The sequence below is a fragment of the Phyllopteryx taeniolatus genome, chromosome 5 (assembly GCF_024500385.1).
Source record: "Phyllopteryx taeniolatus isolate TA_2022b chromosome 5, UOR_Ptae_1.2, whole genome shotgun sequence".
NCBI lineage: Eukaryota > Metazoa > Chordata > Actinopteri > Syngnathiformes > Syngnathidae > Phyllopteryx > Phyllopteryx taeniolatus.
This window is the reverse complement of record NC_084506.1, coordinates 6333071-6351043: the sequence shown is the minus strand read 5'-3', so window position 1 is coordinate 6351043 and position 17973 is coordinate 6333071. Positions and strand designations below refer to the sequence as shown.

Genomic DNA, 17973 nt, shown 5'->3' with positions numbered 1-17973 from the left:
TGATGTCACCCATTTGTTCCGGTGGCACAAGCAAGCAAAACATTTTCCGACGGCACCACCAGTAAACAAACCCTTCCTTAGTTTTTTCTTTTTCTGGAGGGAACCAATCCCCAAAGGCTTATTGCCAGTTTATCCCTGCTCATTCAAGATTTTGGGGAGTTTAATGTGTGCGTGTGTGTATATACATATACACACACCCTATATTTTTTTTTCCCCGTTGCAATTCTACTGGGGGTCAATGATATGCGGATTTTCGCTCTTCGCGGTCCAGTCCAGTCCCTATCCCCGGTGAAACTGTACATTTATAAAGTGAAAGAAAGATGAGCTAAACTGATTTTTAGATCTACAAATGAAATTATAGATTGTATGTTTTTGTTGTTGATTTTTAATGTCCACTTGTTGCTAGGCAGAAGTCACAGGCCTCAATTGTGACCACCCGTTTGGCCAAAGAAGAACCTGGCATACACTCATGCTACTGCAACACATCTATATGGATTATGAGACAAATAATTTGTTGTCAGTGTTTTAGTTGTAGTTATTGTTTTCAACATTGCTATTGTTTTCTTTTATGTGCTCAAAAAATAGAGTTGAGTCGAGAGAAGCGGGGTACACAGTGGACCGCTTGCACTCGCCAGCCAATCGAAGGTCACGTAGACCTTGCGGCATCTGCGGGCAATTGTTGTTTGTCGGACTGTGGGAGGAAGCCAAAGTAGTCGCAGAAAACCCACGCAAGCGCAGGAAGAACGTGCAAACTCCACACGACATTACCGACCGTGAGGTAGATGTGCTAACCACTTGCCCAGCGCTGATGCGTTATGTTAAGAACATGATTGCAACTTGACGCGTTTGTTCATTCCACCATCAGCAGTATGACGAACGATTTAATTGTCAAATTTCCCCGAGGCGGTGTGACGTGATGATGCGTCCATTACCGACACAAAACATGTTGAGCGGGATGCTAAAATCATACGAATTTGTCGCCTCCTTCTACCTGTAGAGACACGATTTATGTTCACAGTCTTCGTCTAAAGTTGTTCACAGCCGATTGGGTCTGAAAGTGTGAAGTCTGTTTTTGTTTTTTTAAGAGAAGGTGGCGGCGAGGAGGGCCTCTTGCTGCTGACGGTGGAGGGTACCGATGCCCACGGCGGGGGCGGGCAGAGCGGGTCGGCTCACTAAGCGCAGCTGAGGAGGAAAGAAGGAGATGAATTTGGGAGGGCTTTGCGATCCTTTTGTGGCGCCGACGAAACGAGGCTCACCTTGCAGGCCAGCTGCTTCTCAAACCTGGGGGCCACAAAAGACCACGGGCCCATGTTCTGCGGCTCCTCCTGACTCCAGATGAACTCTGTGAAGGCACATCGTTGGGGGTTTTCCATCATTACAGTGGTACCTGGATTTACTGCTTTGTTCTGTGACCACGTTTGTCACTAAATTGACTTGTCTATCAAATCTATCTTCCCCATGAAATTAACTGAAATCCTAATAATCCATTCCAGCCTCGCAATTCTGCACATTTTGTGTATTTAACAAACAAAAAAACAGCACTCGTGTAAAAACATCAAATTTAGTCATTACTAGCGGTGTCCCGATCCGATATTTGATATGGATAACGGTCCGATATCAGAAAAAAAAAAAAAAACAATATCAGATACGAGCGATCCATTCCTCAAGCCGTTCCAGCAGCGCCAGATCCACACATGGGAAGCCGACTTGATGGCAACAACAGCGTGTGTGGCTGCAGCTATTTATTATTTTTTTTCATCCTGTTCAGCGGTTAGGTCAAGCAGAAAGGAAGATCGGTATCCCTTTTGTGCCGGAACAGTTTTACTGTGTCAAAGTGGACTTTTTAAGCTGCCACTGTGGTCTCTTTGTATTCTGATGGATTGTTATCGGATCAATCGCAGTATCAGCAAATACTCATCGCTGCAATATCGGTATCGTATCGGAAGTGAAAAAGTTGTATCGGGACATCCCTAGTTTGTACTATAATATTCATGTGTTGTATTTGTGCCTTTAAGGGGCGTGGCCGAGTGAGCAATGTCAGAGGCAAGAGTCATTTCATCTTTGTGTGAGTGTCTAGATGTGAGTTGTGGTTACAGCAGCACCTTATGAGAGCTCTCCTTTTGTATTTGTCACATTAAATAAATGGCAAAAAGTGCTGTGGCTTTCCTTGCCCACATGCAAGCGGACCTAACGGCTTACATTTTTGTCCCGCTTCACTCAAGCGGTAACTGAAGCTCACTTGTAACGCAAACTTTGGCACACAACACATAGCAAAAAAAAATAAAAAGTCAGTCAACGATGGCTTGGAACTCAACAAACTTGTAAATTGGGGCACTCGTAAGTCAAAGTAGCGCTGCACTAAAAATCGAAAACATGAAATGACTCATTGCTGTGGTTTAGTCAAAGGGAAACCACAATGAGCAAGTCACGGTAGGTGAAAACAACAATGCAACAACGACGGGCAACTCGGCATGTAGCCCTGCGACAGGCGCGTGTCGTCAAACACTTTGCAGTGAATTCATAAGAGACAAACTTGCAAACTCATGAGAGAAGCATACCAAGAGAGTTGTTGACAGCATATTGGAGGGGTAAAACTATACAATCAAATAAATGTTTATATGGTCTCGAGAGCAGCTTTTCACCCATTGCTGGAGGGTCCGGATTGTAACACACGCAATTAACAGCGATTGGCGACTCCACTGCCCCTGTGTGTGTGTGTGTGTGTGTATCTATATCTATATATCTATATCTATATATATATATAGACAGAGTATATAAGGTATAAAGAGTGTTCTGTACTTGGTGCGGTAAAGGAGAGTGTAGTGTGGACGCACCTTTAGCGTCGGGGTACTTGTTGAGCTCCGTGCGGAGTGCGTCCAGCGGGAAAGGACAGAGCTCCTCCAAGCGGATCAGCGCCGAGTCCTGCTTGGCTGCGGCGTCCCTCTGCTTCTGCAAGGCGTAGTAGTGTTTCCCTGAGCACAGCACCACTCTCTGGACACTGAGTGGAATTACAAGAAGAGTAAGAAGAAGAATTCCCCCCCCCCCCCTCTATTCATACAGCGATACCTCGATTTACAACTTGAATTTGTTCCATGGCCGAGCCGAAATGCCATTTATCTGTTCAACCTACCTTTTGCTGCGTTTTAAATAAGAAAACAATTGAAGGTTACTGCATAAAAACCAAAGAAAAACAATTTAAAGAAATCAACTACTTTTATAGAGTGTACTGTAGGAACTGAGCCCTGCTGCTATTAGTGAAAATCTGTGAGTAATTGATACCCCTCTTAAAAGGTTAATCATTGCCTATAGATGGCACCAAAGCACGGCTTTTATAATTAGACACAAAAACAGCAAATATCGGAGTCCTTTAGCTAATAATACAGGATAGTTTATAAAAAAAAAAAAGGTAGCAAGCTGACATTGTTACGAGTGAATCTGCGGGGGTGTCAAGTGCTGAAGTCAGCTTTTGCGAATTGTGTCAACAAGGTACCACTGCATTACTGCATTGAGGGTTTTGTACTTTTCAGGTGAGACCGACGTATCCCCCAGCACGGCTTTGAAAGACGTCCCCGGCGCCATTTCTGTCAAGCTGGACGCGGCCCCCTTTAAAAGAAGAACAAACCAAAAAAAATCCTCTCAATGCGAATCGGTTCAATCGCTGACTTTGGCGACGGTCCCACGCCGACGGCGGCGCTCACGGAAAATCGAAGCAACATCTTGGGTCCGACCACGATGAGAGGCTTGCGGAAGTTGCGGATCATCTGCCGCCTGAGCAGGTGGAAGTACTGAGCCGAGGTGGTCGGGTTGACCACGGCCATGTTGACCGTGTCGCCGTCCGTGCCCTCCTCCTTACTGTCGCACATCTAAAGGACACAGCGTTCGCAGGCGGGTCAAACACAAGCGTCACACCTGCACTAAACCTTCATCGCCATTTGGTGATGGCTAGTTAGCAGGATTAATTAAAAACTATAACCTATTTCAGCTATGGGCCTTTTCTGCTCAGAAGCACTGATCTCCATTTACAACATGAATTCTGCTATTTGGTCCATTAAATGGTATTAATTCAGTCTATTTTGTTCATGTAGTGTTGTTTCTCTTGGCTCCACTGCCTCCAATACTTGTGTGAATGTTAGATTTTTTTTTTTTTTGTCCAATCAGAATTCAGCCTCTGTGTTGCTATGTAAATATAATCTGTCCAGGGGCCTTCACATTTCAGAGCGCAGGCCCTTTTAACTTAACTTTACAGAGAAGCCCCACATATTCGTGGCTCGGCACTCGCGATTTCACCTATGCACAGATTTTATTTTTTTTGTGAACCTACATCCTTCATTATTCTTTTTTTTTTTATTTTTTATACTGACCTTATTTGCTGTTTTTGTGCTGAGGCCATAGTAATAAAAGTATTACTTTGGTGTCATGTTACGGCATGTTGGTATCAAGGAACTATGTTGAAGTGTGTAGAGGAGTTTCATTTAGACGACTGTGCTTGAAGGCTATCTTATGGTATCAACGGGCAATTATATAAATCTTCTTTGGGCACCAATTGATAATGCTATTTAAAATTCCTTTCAAAGTGCCAGTGTTGGTATTATGAGGTGGATTAAGTCTCAGATACCAAATGCAAGGCCCACCGCGGGTGAGTCCCGCCTCGTCAGTAACGCACAATAGTTTTTGTGTGAACTTCCGTCAGTGGTCGTGGTGCTTTTTTCACCTGCAGGAAGCGCTCCACGCGACAGGAGGAGTGTTCGGGTCCGGCTCCGTCGTAGCCGTGAGGCAGTAGGATCACCATCCCGCACTGGAGGAGCCACTTGGCCTCCCCTGAAAACAGCGGAAAAAGACGGTGAGGAGCCACGACTACAAAAACTGGCCCCTCTGAGTCGAACAAATGATCAAATAAAAGTAAAGCCTTTTTTTTTTAAATTAATTGACCTCAAAATATTGAGCAAATATCGTATCTTGAGTCACTGTCAATCGAAACTATGGTGTGGCATGGTCACGCTGTAGCTCCTCCAAAAATGGTGCTACAAGTGCAAAAGTTAGCGTCGAGCCCAGAATGTATTGAGTGTACCTCCAGAGATGAACGTGTCAAAGATGATCTGAGCACCATTGAAGAAATCTCCAAACTGAGCCTCCCAGATGGGCAAGAGATTGGGCTGGGCGATGCTCATGCCGTACTCGAAGCCGAGCACCGCCTCCTCGGACAGCGGGCTGTTGCACACCTGCAAAGACGCCGCCGTCAACAAAACGCGGGCTGCTCAAATCTCCAAAACGCGTTGGCGTTTGTACCTCCAGGAGCCCCGTCTGCTGAGGGCTGACGTGGTTGAGAGGAATGAACATGTCGTTGGTGTCTTGGCACACCACCATGGCGTGCCGCTGACTGAAGGTGCCGCGTCCCACATCCTGCCCGCTGATACGAATGTTGAAGCCTGAAGCGGTGGCGTGAAATACCGTCAACGTGTCGGAACAATCTGTCGGAAGCTAATTTCCCACCTTGGCAAAGGAGTGAGCCGAAAGCCAAGGCCTCTGCCGTAGACCAGTCCAGTTTGGTTCCCTCTTCGAGCTTTTGTCGTCGGGCCTGAGCGCACAGACAGAGCATCGTTTTAATCAGCGATTCCCGACCGCTGTGCAGCGGCCTGTGAGGGAAAAGAGCCAATTTCACATCATTGGGCCCAAAGTTATTACAGTGAACCTGCGCAAACGGCATTTGCAAATTCACCTATTAGCGGATTTTTTTTTCTCTTGGAACTTATCCCCTGCTTACTGAAGTTTTGTCTGTTAGTTTGCTTTTTAAACCTTGATCTCATTCTTTTTTCATGGCAATTAGAAGAGTACAGCAGACGCCCACTGTTCGCATGGGGATCGGGACCGAAAATCCGCTAATAATTGAGGGCCATTATAATTGCACTGGGATAAAATATATATAATCCTTTATTCATGCCAGCAATTTTTAGCAATTATCAGAAAGTGTTAAAAGCCTATTGCCAGGGAGTCTGGAACGCGCGCCCCGTTAAACGAGCGTTCACGATACGGCGTGAACGTCCGTACCTGTACGTGGGTCTTGACGAGGTGGCTGTGCAGCTGGATGTGCTCAGGGATGTCTACAGACTTGGCGCCGACGTACCGCAGCAGCGGCGCGGCGACGCCCGTGTCCCAGGAGGTGACCCGGGCCTGGGGCTGCGCCAGGCCCCCCCAGCGACCCTGCAGGTTGGTGGGCGGGGGGCTGTACACGGTCATGTTGGCCAGCTTGTCGTTGAGAGAGCCGTAGTAGTCCGTCTTGATCCGGTTGCGCTCCGCCTCCGTCATCAAGCCCTCGGAGATCAGCTGGTCTGAGTAGGAGTCGGGGACGCTCTTGCGGGAGCTGCCGGGAAGCAAGAAAGTGGATGTATCAAGGAAAATTGACTTCGGAATGGCTTGGATACTAAGAGGTTGGTCTCTGGAGGAGGTTTGCAAAGTATCGTGGGTTCATTTCCATGGGAAGTTAACCTGGAGAATTTGGGAAATTCATAAATTGGAAAGGTATTACAGTCAAGCATCAATATAAACATTTTCTTTTGTCAAAGGCAGGCATCCGTGCAAAATCGTCGCGAGCCGTCGCTAGGACGATTTTATTTCGCCTTGGCTTGTGGGCAAAAAATTCAAAATACGAGCGCGAGGCGTTTAGCAGCAGTTTGGCAAATTGTGAACAATTGTTCAAAACACAAACAAACAAACAAAAAAAGGCTTCAAGCTGTTTTTTGCCACTCCGAGTTAGCGTTTACAGTTAAACGAAACATAATACAAAGAGAATTACACGCTGTGTATTTAAAACAGCCGCACAACTTTGCTTAATGCTAACACAAAACGCAAACACCATAGACGGGCGAAGGGATAGCATCGATAGTCGGGGTGTTGCCACCCTTTAAGCAACTGACCGTTGGACACAAACAAGGCAGCAACGCATGTAGACAGACAATAGAACAATAATCAGCGCTTTAACTGACCGGATGATCTTGTACATGGCCGGGTTGGTGAAAAAAGGCTCGTCCATTTCGTTGTGGCCCCACTGCCGGTAGCAGATGAGGTCCAGGATGACGTCCCTCCTGAAGCGCCGCTGGTACTCCGCCGCCAGCCGAGTGGCCCGCACCACCTCCTCCGCGTCGTCGCCACTCACGTGGATCACGGCGCAGTTCACCATCTTGCCTGAAGTTGTGATGTCATACGTCTGGTTCGTTTACAGTGCGCCCCGCTATATCGCGTCACCGTTCCCACTGCCCTATCACGTCAGGTTTTTTGAAGCAAAGTTAGACTTGTGCGCTTCCACTCCACTGTAGTACCACATTGTGCCACAAGATGCAGGGCAGCACTGAGCGCTATCGGAAGAGCGTAATTCAAAGAAGAGGAGAGGTTGAGAAGGTCCGCCACTAAGCTCTCGTAATAGCGGTTGTTCTCCCAGAGCGGAGAGAATATAGGCGTGCAAGTATTGCTCTATGCTCCGTTCGTATGTGTGTGTGGTTTAATACGTTAAAAACGTGCAATATTGCGAGAGCGCGAACAATGAACCGCGATATCGCGGTGGGACATTGTAACATGCGTGAAGTCGTAAGCCTCAAAAGGAAGCAGTTGACTGACCGACGTCGCTGCAGTACAGAGAGGATCTCCCCCTCTCGGACGGCGTGGTATATCCCACTTGGTTGTTGACAATGAGGTGGATGCTTCCACCTACTCTGTAGTGAGGAAGGTTCGAGAGAGTCAACGTTTCCGGAACGATCCCCTGGCCGGGGAAAGCGCAGTCGCCGTGGACCTGCGCACAGAACAAACAAACGTTCTTTTAGGAAATTCAAACTGGAGGCGTGACCCGTTGATAGTCCATGTATACAAGGACAGATTGTAGGGGTGTCACAAAAACAGCTTTGAATATAAAATAAGCGAGCGCTAATGAATCGTATCGCATCGAACTCAATACAGCTTGAATCGGCCGATCGCATGGTCAAAAAGTTAAAAATCGTTTTGAATGTACCGACGCAGCAGCATTTCCTTCTTCGACCTTCAATTCAATTCATAAATTAGGCATTTAAAATACAAAATTGCTTGTAGTACATGCAAAATTGCTTATGTATATTTTTGTATTTTACCATTTACAAAATATCCAATCACTAATTAGATAATGAATAGAAATACATTTTTTAAATAAGATAATTCATTTTTCTTTTATTTATATATATATATATATATATATATATTTCTCACTACAATTACTTAAAATCACTTACTAATAACGACTAAAAAACCTGAGTATTAAAAAAATAAAATGTCAAGTCACCAGTAAAAATGTGGTTTAATGGTTTAATGTTTTATTATAAAGTTGAATAATTAGGTCTTCAAACTATAAAAAAAAAAGTGCAAATGCCCTACTTAAAAAAACAAATGTAAAAAATAAACTACCTCACAAAAGATTTTTTTTTATGTTACTATGTTATTCCTCGTTACTACTTAAATTATATATATATAATGCTCTGTTGACGGTTAATCGCTCGTAAGGGTCCTAAGCGGTTGCGTAGTCGGCCGAAGTTCCGGTGCTAAACCCCGACCGCCAACCTGCAAACAGACGACTCGGTCCCCCGGCCGGGCGTCGTCGTCGGGCGAGTAGTCGCCCTCCTTCCGGAGCTGCTGCCTGGCCCGCGTCTTGCCCTGAGCCACGGGGTTGATGGCCTCCAGGTGGGACGGGTTGGGCAGCACGGTGACGTGAAGAGACAGCCCCGACCCCAAGTCCAAGTCCACCGAGGACGTCAGGTGGGACAGGACGTCCCCGATGGCGGGCGACGTGTCGGGGAACTCGCTAAGGCCCCGCATCTTGCGGAACATCAGCTACGCAAGGAAAGATACGAACATGGATTCCATCAACGGACATCATTGATACTGATCAGATACGACTGACAGACATACAGACGGACACTGTGTGCTGCATAAAAAGCTGACAGTGATAGAAACAAAGTAATTTAACAGGAAGAGAGCAAGGTTCATTGTAAATCGTGTCAACCTCTCAACCTCTTAAACTGTGTTGAGAAACGTTCGCTTATTCCCAAGTCACTACATTTGACTAAAAAGTTCACCAAAAATCTTGTGCTAGTGATTCAGGAGGAGGGAATGACAAAGGGATTTTTAGTCGTCAGTCTAACGAAAAACTATTTTCAGCAACGTGACCGCACGAAAGATAAAGCTGTAAATTGGCAGAACCATGTTTTGTTTTTAATTTGGGGCGGTATTTTTGTTCAATGTTTCTGATGACCGACGGTCACTCACTTTTCCCTCCCGTCAGTGATCCACACGCGAGACGGGCTCCCTTACGTTTCTTCCGTTACCTCTGGTGGGAACTCGAGCAGGCCGGTGAGGAGGTTGAGTCGTCCTCGATGCGGCATGCCGATGACGATGTCGTCGACGCCGCCCTGGGCCGAGCGGCGGAAGAGCTCGTGGAAGAAGCCCATCATGCTCTCCGCACCTTCTCCGCCGTAACGTTTCACCGTGGAAAATTTAGTGGCCAGGAAATGGTCAAACTCCTACAGTGAAAACAGATCATGTGTACTTTGTACTGCTTACGTTGTGAAAACAGCCTTGTTACTTTTTGCGACATCCTCAGATGATTTACTAGCGTCTACTTTGGTTGCCCCTCCCGACCTGAGACTCCAGCATGAGCTTGGCCAGCGTCCTCCTCTCGTCCGCGGAGAAGGCGGTGGTCTTGAGCTCCTCGAAGCGGTCGGCCATCCACTCCCTCTCCTCGGCGCTGCTCAGCTGACCGGTCTCCAGCGACAGGTGGCCGCAGTAGACCTCCTCCAGGTAGGCCTGGACCTCCTCCGCCGAGGCCTCCGCCTTGCCCAAGTGACGCAGCCCTGAACAAACGGGATATGTATAAATATTTATACAAATATTTATACAAACTGACAACTAAGAGAATAAAGCAAATAAGCACAGCGAGGTGGAACAGGTTAGCGAAACATGGCGCTCGCGCACACGCACAAAGGGGGAGGCATGGGGTGAGCTCAACACCTGCGTGCCAGTTTTCAATGGTGCAAAAACAGTCCAGCCTACCGCGTCGAGTCTACGCTATCGACGCTGGACAGGTCATTAGGTACACCAGCGCTGTTTAACCCACACACTCGAGGTCCGCGGGCCAGACACGGGCTTCGTAGTCATTTCGTGTGGCCCACAAAAGATTTCCACAATTTGTTCCCTCCTTCTTTTTGTTCAAAACAAGTTGTCCATCATAAAAATGACACAGTCCGCTGCAGGCGGTGCGTCACATCACCAAACCCGCAAAACAGGTTCGCTAACTTCCTGTGTATGCTACGCTAACGAGCACGACTACAGTGTGACGACATGATTGTTTTCAAGCCAAACTTGCTAAACATTTGTTTTCTTCACGGCTGGTATCTTCGGACAAAAGTTGAATAAATGAATAACATTCATGTATTTATTTATACAAATATGGTATGCTATATGTAAACACAAACAAAGCCTAAACATGGGACATTGTCACCTTTGGTAGCTCTGAGGTGACATCTTGTGTTAAATGTTTACAGAATAAAAGGTTCACCCACAAAATGGTGAAAAATAACTACTTTGGTCTAAATGAAGCGCCACAATTTAATTCAACAGTTTGAAGGCACCATGATGCCAACAGATGGCACCAAATGTTAGCAAAGTACTACTTTTGTCAAAATGAAGCTCCTCAACTCACTTCAACATAGTTTCTTGGCACTTAGATGCCACTGAAACAATTCTATATTACACAGGGCTTTGGCCTGAGCACAAAAACAGCAAATACTTTCTTTCAGCAAATACCAGTGAATCGCAAATATGCGAGGGGCAGTGGGCTTACCGACTGTAATGCCCTCGCATGTGGGAAAGGAGAGCCACAGTCACTTTTCAGCCATTTACACTAAAACGCAAACATGCCAAGCGCACATTCTCGTTGAAGCTGCTGTTGGCCATAGCGCACGCCAGACACTCACACGCAGCCTCGCCGACGTCACGCGCCGCCCCACCAGGCCCCGCCTCTTAAAGGCATATGCATGTACACAGACACTACAATACATATGTTTTCTAGACTGTTCACGCTTGTAGTTTGTTTTTGTTTTTTGGTTTTTTTTTGCAGTCAAATGGCTTTACAGTGTGTTTAAAAAATGTGCTTTCATCAGTTGAAGATGATAACGTGCGTGTCAGCTTAAAGTTGTCGGCGTGTGTAAAATATCGCGATTGTCGAGTAATACTGATCAACCTGAGGTGTTGAGCCGTCCGCTGAGGGTCCCTGTGAGCATGCTGATCTCGGGGACACGGTCCACGACGGGATTTTGAGGCAGCAGGGGGTTAATTTTGGCCAGCTTGTGTCCATGGGTTCGGTACGCCTCCACCAGACGGGCCAGGCCGTGATCTGAAACCGGAACCAACAAAAACTGTCAGACAGTCTTTGGACAAGTACAAAATGACTCCGGTCTGGTCAAAGTAGAAGTACTGATTCAACTCCTTTACTTAGGTACAAGTAGAAAAAATAAAAAGCACAGATTCTGATAGAAGTAACTTCTCTGGCACACAAAATACTTCCCTATTAACTTGCATAATGCTCATACTGAGAAGATCAAAATTCCCAGAGCTTTGCTGACATTGCGAACTAACAACAAATGCTACATGAGCTAGCGATAACAACTGGATGGGGGGGGAAGAAAAAAGTCAATGTCCATGAATGTCGTTTTGCTTAAAACACAAATAAGAGGCTGAAATCAGAGGATTTTGACTTTTTTTTTTTTTTTTTAATAATAATTTTTTTTTCCAAACTTCTTCCCTCTATTTTTATGTACAATTGAGCTTCCCTGGCAAAAAAAAAATAAAAAAATTGTCTTCCTGAATTTTTGTGTTTAGGGTAATTACTGGCCATTCAAATGAATAACGAGGCTACGTATCCGCTACTGTCTTTGCGTGTGAACTCAGCGCTGGACAGTTTGGTTATTTGAGTTGTAAGGCACTATGACGAGGAGCCGTTAAATGCCGAACGGCCATTTGCTCATAAACGTCATCTTATCCGTGCCAACCACTATGCCAGCACGCTGTTGCGCTTTTCAAACCTCACATTTAAAAATCGTTAGACTGACAAACGGCCATTCTTCGAGCAAAGAGTCAAAGTTTGGGCCAGAAATGTACTTAGGATTCACACTGATTTCTGGACAAGTGAATTTGAAAAAAAAAAAAAAAAAAAAGTGGCATAAAATCCTTTTCCGATTCTTCCACACGGGGTGGTTTGAACATTCCGTTAACATACCTCAGTAGGTGTCGTGCCCAAATTCCAACAATGACACGAACCACAGAACGTCGAAGGTATGCATGTATGTATGTATGTATGTATTTATTTGTGCACAGTTTGAGCTCTCGTCTCTTGTCGTAGTTGTAATTTATGCGTGTCAAGTAGCTGACCTTGATTTAAATTGGCGAGGCGGTCGTTCAGTAACTTGTCCTCCCTGTGACTCCGTTTGGGTCGGTATCCGTAGACGCCTCTCTCGGTGTGGTAACAGCCACCGGCGGCCAGGCGAAACGCGTCGAACGGCGCCCTCTTCGCGGAGCTTCTCAAGAAAAGAGCGACCGACATGTTTTTGTTTTGTTGAAATGGAGACAAGCGCAAAGAATAGAGTCGTATTTGGCGGAAGGCTACATGAGAAGGACGGCCGCCATACTGCCACTCGGCACGGGTGGAGGGAGGGAAAAAGCCAAGTCAAAGCTGATTGGCCGACGCCGAGCATATTTCCGCTTTCACCAACGTCTGCATGATTGTAGTAGTTTTATTTAGTGTTTATTTAATACGATACTTAAATTTTGACGATTAAATCTTATCTAAATTGCATTTGGTGTGCTAAACACTCCAAAGACTTGAAGCACCCGCTGGTGATGACGTCAGCAACAGGTGGCAGGCGAAATGTGATGCTGTCATGTACCTCCTCAAAACTCGTAAATTAGAGGTTTATGTGTAAAGTGCCATATTTTTATGTTGGCAGTTCCCCCCCCCCCCCCCCCCCCCGATCAGGGAAGGTTTGCAGTTTTGTTTCGATTTTAAGTCCTCGTAATTTCGAGTTTTGTTGGAGATCGCCAACTTCTTTCCTTTCCCGTTTTTATACATTTTCTTAATTAGCATTTGTTGATACTTTGAAATAATAGTATTTCGGAATTTCGAGTTTTGAGTTACAACTCAAAAGAAATGGAGATTAGCTTAGATTTGTCTTTCTGTAATGTGTTAATGTGAACTCTACATTTGGTCCATTGACAAACAAAGAGAATAAGAAAATATATTATTGTTGACACTGCTGATGCTTGGTCCGTTATTTAAGTGCATACCTCAAGATATTGCCTTTGCTTCTATTTTAGACTATTTATGCACAAAGCAGGAATCAACTATATTTGCCTAAAAAAATGAATATTAATTGAAGTAATTGACCAGGGCCTGCAATTGTAGGACTGAAATACCCATTTGTACCAGTCAAGAATCTTTAGGGCCTTGAGTCAAAACATTTTCATCAACAAGACCAAACTGACAACTAAGAGAATAAAGCAAATAAGCACAGCGAGGTGGAACAGGTTAGCGAAACATGGCGCTCGCGCACACGCACAAAGGGGGAGGCATGGGGGGGTCGTTTTGCAATGTTTGTACGCCACTGAACAAACAGCACACACAAAGACGCCGTCCATATTAGGGGAAATGGTTTAATCTGGAGACAGAGGCAAAGAAACACACCACATATGAACAAACATCGACCAAAAACAACAACAGAGTTTCTCGTCTACACACTCTGCTATGGGGGGGAGGGAAAATATGAACAAAAAACACACACACAACAAAAAAACAAAAATAAATCTAGATTTTTAGAGGGGGGGGGGAAGGAAAAAGCAAGGCTCAAACTAAACCATTAGTTAACTCTTAAACTAAGACAATTATCCACACACGTCAAAAATCCAGATGACTGCACAAATACTAACATGAAACTTACCACCATTTAGAGGATCTCACCCCCCCCCCCCCCAAAAAAAAACAGATTGACTAACTGAGGAGAGTAAAGTCAAAACCAGGCATCTTTTTTTTTTTTGCTTCTTGTTTTTCGTTTTAAAGACACAAAATGATGATAGTAATAATAATCATAACAGCAAAAAGCAAAAAGACCTGTTCAAGGCAAGGAGGCCACATTGAGAGGCCAGACAATTTAGATTTCTTTTCTTTTAATTTCCAATATAAAAGCGTCACTGGTACAAAAGACATTTATTTATGAACAACCAGTTGTAGAAATCGGAAAAAGCCTGTGTACGCCTCGGATTTTTGTTTTTCCTCCTTCCTTTTTTAAATCCCACTCTCGTTCCAAAGAAAACATAAGTTCATATCAAGATGCACCCACTTTGGCTTTTCATCAAGACAAAACAAAAGGAACATCTATTAAATCACCAGTTATGAGGAAATAATAAACTTTATGCATCTTATTTGATGAAGACTATCTAAAAAGAATGCAAAGCTACCATACTGTCCAAAAAAAAAAGCACTTTTGAATTCAAACAAGGGTGTGATTGTTGGAGCTGGAATTTGGTGATGGAAGCCCCTGAAGTGAGACTGTCTGTACATTGTGCTTTTTTTTCTTTTCTTTTCTTTTTCCTCTTTCCCTCTTTAAGGTTCACCATCGCTAAACACTTCACCACACACACACAATGCTTGACTAACAAAGTTGTTGATAAACGTCAAATCAAGTCCACATGGTGTCGCAAAGTGTTCCAGTGCATGAGCTCACACCATCTAATATATTGTGTATATAGATATATATATATATATATGTGTGTGTGTGTGTGTGTGTGTATATATATATATATATAGGGGGAGGGCGTTTGTTTATCTACAAATGCTTCACATCACAATACACGTTTACTAATAACTTCTTTAAGGGGGGTGGCATTTAAGCAAGTGACACAAAAAAGGCGAAGTGCAGCAATCTAACCAAGGCCTGATAAGGATGTGTAGGCAGTTTTCTAGACGTGTATGGCACTTTATTGTATTGCATTATATAGATAGAAAAACACTGTAAAAAGCATTCAAAGGGAACTCTTAGGATATACATACACACACGTACACTAATATTTGCCCCAAAAAAAGGAAAAGCTCCCATATTTGTGCTTAGTGCTCCTTTACAAGACAACATATTTTCCAAATAGGGTGGTGGGGGTCTAGTTTGTTTTGGGTTGTGTTTGCAGACAAGGTGACAAAAACAAACAAAAGCTGTGCATCTGTCATAATTTGTTTCTCTCACACACCAAAGAAAAACCCTGAGTTGTCAACTCATTAGCGCAATCCGTCGAGTAACTCCTCTTTTTTGCAGGAGTGGGGGGGGGGGGGGGGGGGGGGGGGGGGGGGGGGGGGCTGGAAGTGGTTGTTTTGGTGTGGTACAATAAAACAGAAAAAAAAAATCACCCTTTGGGCAAGTGTAAACGTCTTGCGGCAACAGTGGAATGTATTTGTAAACCAACACCGCTGTGGTGGGAATTGTGGGTTACACCTCAATAGGGATCAAATAAAACGGCTGTCCGAGTGCTCTCTTCTTCAGGGGCTCCCACATTGATGACCACACAAACTGCGTATGTGTGCGTCTGTGCGGAAAGGAAACTCAAGCGTGTTGTGTAACTTCCAAACTTTTGACACATGGGCACCTTGACAAGAAAACAAAAACACATTGTCTGGCATCTGTATGATTAACACACATTGTAAATATCATGAGGCATCCAAAAAAAAAAAAAAAAAGTGAAACGGAGGGGGGAGAAGAAAAAAAAAAAATTTCACAGAACATCAACAAGACGTACCAAGTCATTCTAAAATAATATATATATATATATAATTAATGCAGAGGAATTTTCAACTTCAAGTGTTGTTTCAATTTAGTAGAAATGACTGTCAAACTGCTTTTTTTTTTGTCCTCTTTAAAAATGCAATACACTGAAGACTACAGTCCCCCCTTTTTCCCTTCCCAACACAGATGACATTACAACATAAATCTACAAAAAACCCAACATTTTTGTCTGGGTTCCATTAGTTACACCGCTATAGATTTCAATGGTATAAAATATAGGTAATCTAAGTGTGCATTTAAACCACAGATTGTCTATTTGTGAATCAGTTCTAAAAAAGTTGACTCGCGTAGGTAGTCATTTCTCCAAACTGAGCAAATGTACCTTTTATTGTGCCATTGGTAGTTAACAAAATAGTAAGTACACTGAATAGTTGTGTCAATGAAAACAAAATCTAGTTTTTAAGTAGCCTTAATGGAGGAAAAAAAAAAAATAATCTTCACACTGCCCGCTTAATGTAGAGCTCGTTCAAGAGCGCCGAGAGGGGTTTTTACTGGTCAGGAAAAAAAAAAAGTGGTTTACAAGCCTTTTGTTTTCTTGAACATATTGCTAATGGCACCAAATAGCACAGCTGGCGTGCCGATCCCTGTATTGAACCTTACCGAGAGAGGTATTAAAAAGAAACGTTAAAAAAAAAAAAAAAAAAAAAACCTAAAACAAAAAAAATCCCACAGGTTTTTAAAACATTCGATAGGAAAAAAAAAACAAAAACAAAAAAAAAGTTGAACGTAGGAACGTTTTCACATTAATTTTGCTTGACCTCTCTCCCATCCGTCACATTTCAATACAAAACAAAACAAATGACGAACACGCATGCAGAAAACAAGTGAGGTTGAGCTAAGTGGGCGGGGCCAGGTATTGGTCAGGCGAGCTTAGAAAGACATCACAGACAATGGCGGTGGTGAAGATGAGGAGGAGGCCAGCGGGGAGCGCGCCTTGCCTTTCAACATCATGAAGACATGCTAGGCTAATGATGAGCAAACAGGCATGGAGAGTTGTTCTAAAAATCAAACAAAGGAATACAAACACAGAATAGACAGAGAGAGAGGAAAGAAAGAGGACAAAGAGAGGAGAAAGTTAGGGCCACGGCACAAGAATCGTTTTAGCCATGAGGCACAAAAAAAACACCACCACCAACAACAATCAACACAGAGCAGGGCTCTAACCCCCTAAAACAAAATGGCCACCAACTACCAAGTTTTAAATACTGGAAGCCAATTCGTTGATCACCGGCAGCAGGCACGCAATTTTTTGATGATTTGGACTGCTGGGGTTAGAGGTGCAACAACTGATCGACAACTAATCAATTATCAAAATTAATCGACAACCGTTTGATAATCGATAAATCGCTTAGAATACATGAATGAAATGCTAATGGAATATAAAGCCAGTAGGGCTCTGAGATCGACAGATTCGGGTCAAATAGTGGAGCACAGAGTCCAACGCAAACACGGTGGAGCAGCATTTAGCTATTATGTTGCAGACAAACGGAAGTTGCCGCCAACAGAAGTCACGTCAGCCCCAAGTGGGCATGTTTTCAAGTCCAGGTTAAAAACTTCTTTTTTTCCTATGCTTTTTAGAGCATTTCCACTTTTAAATGATATTTCTAGCACGGTATGCTGTTTTAATTGTATTTTGGTTTTATTTTCTGTTTTAAATGTTTATAAGCCGTGTTTCCCTTGTTTTTAAATGCTTTTAATCATGTAAAGCACATTGAGTTACCTTGTGTATGAAATGCGCTATATAAATAAATTTGCTTTGCTTTTTCTAAATCCTCTAATTTCAGCAACTTTTAACGGTTCACAGATTTCTTCGGTCCTCCATGAAAGCAGATGGATTATCTTTGTGTTTAATCAAAAGAAGACATTTGCAAACATCTGCTTTTACTTTGGAAAACCAAAAATCAACATTTTTGCCTCTTTTTTTTTTTTTTTTTTGAAGGGTGCTATAGACCAAACCAGTAACTGAATCATAATCAATTTATGGAAAAAAATAAAGTTAGTTTAATCTATTACTGAAATAATGGTTATTTGCAGGCATCGTATGGATAACCTGTAACTAACGTAGTTAAACCTGAAGCACCCT

General features: G+C 43.8%; 2 protein-coding genes across 5 annotated transcripts in view; both read right to left on the bottom strand.

Moving 5' to 3' along the window:
• Nucleotides 1–845: 845 nt before the first annotated feature.
• dhtkd1 (dehydrogenase E1 and transketolase domain containing 1) lies at nucleotides 846–12740 on the bottom strand. 2 transcript variants are annotated; one of them, XM_061774430.1, is made up of 17 exons: nucleotides 12439–12740; nucleotides 11252–11404; nucleotides 9652–9863; nucleotides 9339–9533; nucleotides 8575–8844; nucleotides 7609–7780; nucleotides 6981–7179; nucleotides 6046–6358; nucleotides 5491–5575; nucleotides 5287–5426; nucleotides 5069–5219; nucleotides 4712–4818; nucleotides 3699–3863; nucleotides 3521–3603; nucleotides 2835–2998; nucleotides 1257–1342; nucleotides 846–1182 (listed from the first exon to the last, which is right to left on the bottom strand). In XM_061774430.1, the coding sequence occupies exons 1-17, from the start codon at nucleotides 12608–12610 to the stop codon at nucleotides 1081–1083; spliced, it is 2769 nt and encodes a 922-aa protein (XP_061630414.1). In that variant the 5' UTR covers nucleotides 12611–12740; the 3' UTR covers nucleotides 846–1080. The 2 variants fall into 2 exon arrangements, with proteins under 2 accessions (XP_061630414.1, XP_061630415.1); XM_061774431.1 differs by having other exon boundaries at nucleotides 5491–5633; nucleotides 6122–6358.
• A 956-nt stretch (nucleotides 12741–13696) lies between these two features.
• The window catches only part of LOC133477718 (CUGBP Elav-like family member 2), a 40970-nt gene continuing 36693 nt past the window's right edge, over nucleotides 13697–17973 (bottom strand). For all 3 annotated transcript variants that reach the window (XM_061772783.1, XM_061772785.1, XM_061772786.1), the window contains exon 14: nucleotides 13697–16888. The gene's annotated coding sequence lies outside the window, so the exon portion shown is untranslated. The remainder of the gene's footprint in view (nucleotides 16889–17973) is intronic.

What these genes read in the sequence shown, in the direction of transcription:
- dhtkd1 (XM_061774430.1), bottom strand. Translation starts at nt 12,610, where the DNA reads ATGTCGGTCGCTCTTTTCTTGAGAAGCTCCGCGAAGAGGGCGCCGTTC. An exon ending in CGGACGGCTCAACACCTCAG is followed by an intron (nt 9,864 to 11,251) that starts GTTGATCAGTAT and finishes CCGTTTGTTCAG; the next exon opens with GGCTGCGTCACTTGGGCAAG. An exon ending in AGATGTTGCTTCGATTTTCC is followed by an intron (nt 3,604 to 3,698) that starts GTGAGCGCCGCC and finishes CTTCTTTTAAAG; the next exon opens with GGGGCCGCGTCCAGCTTGAC.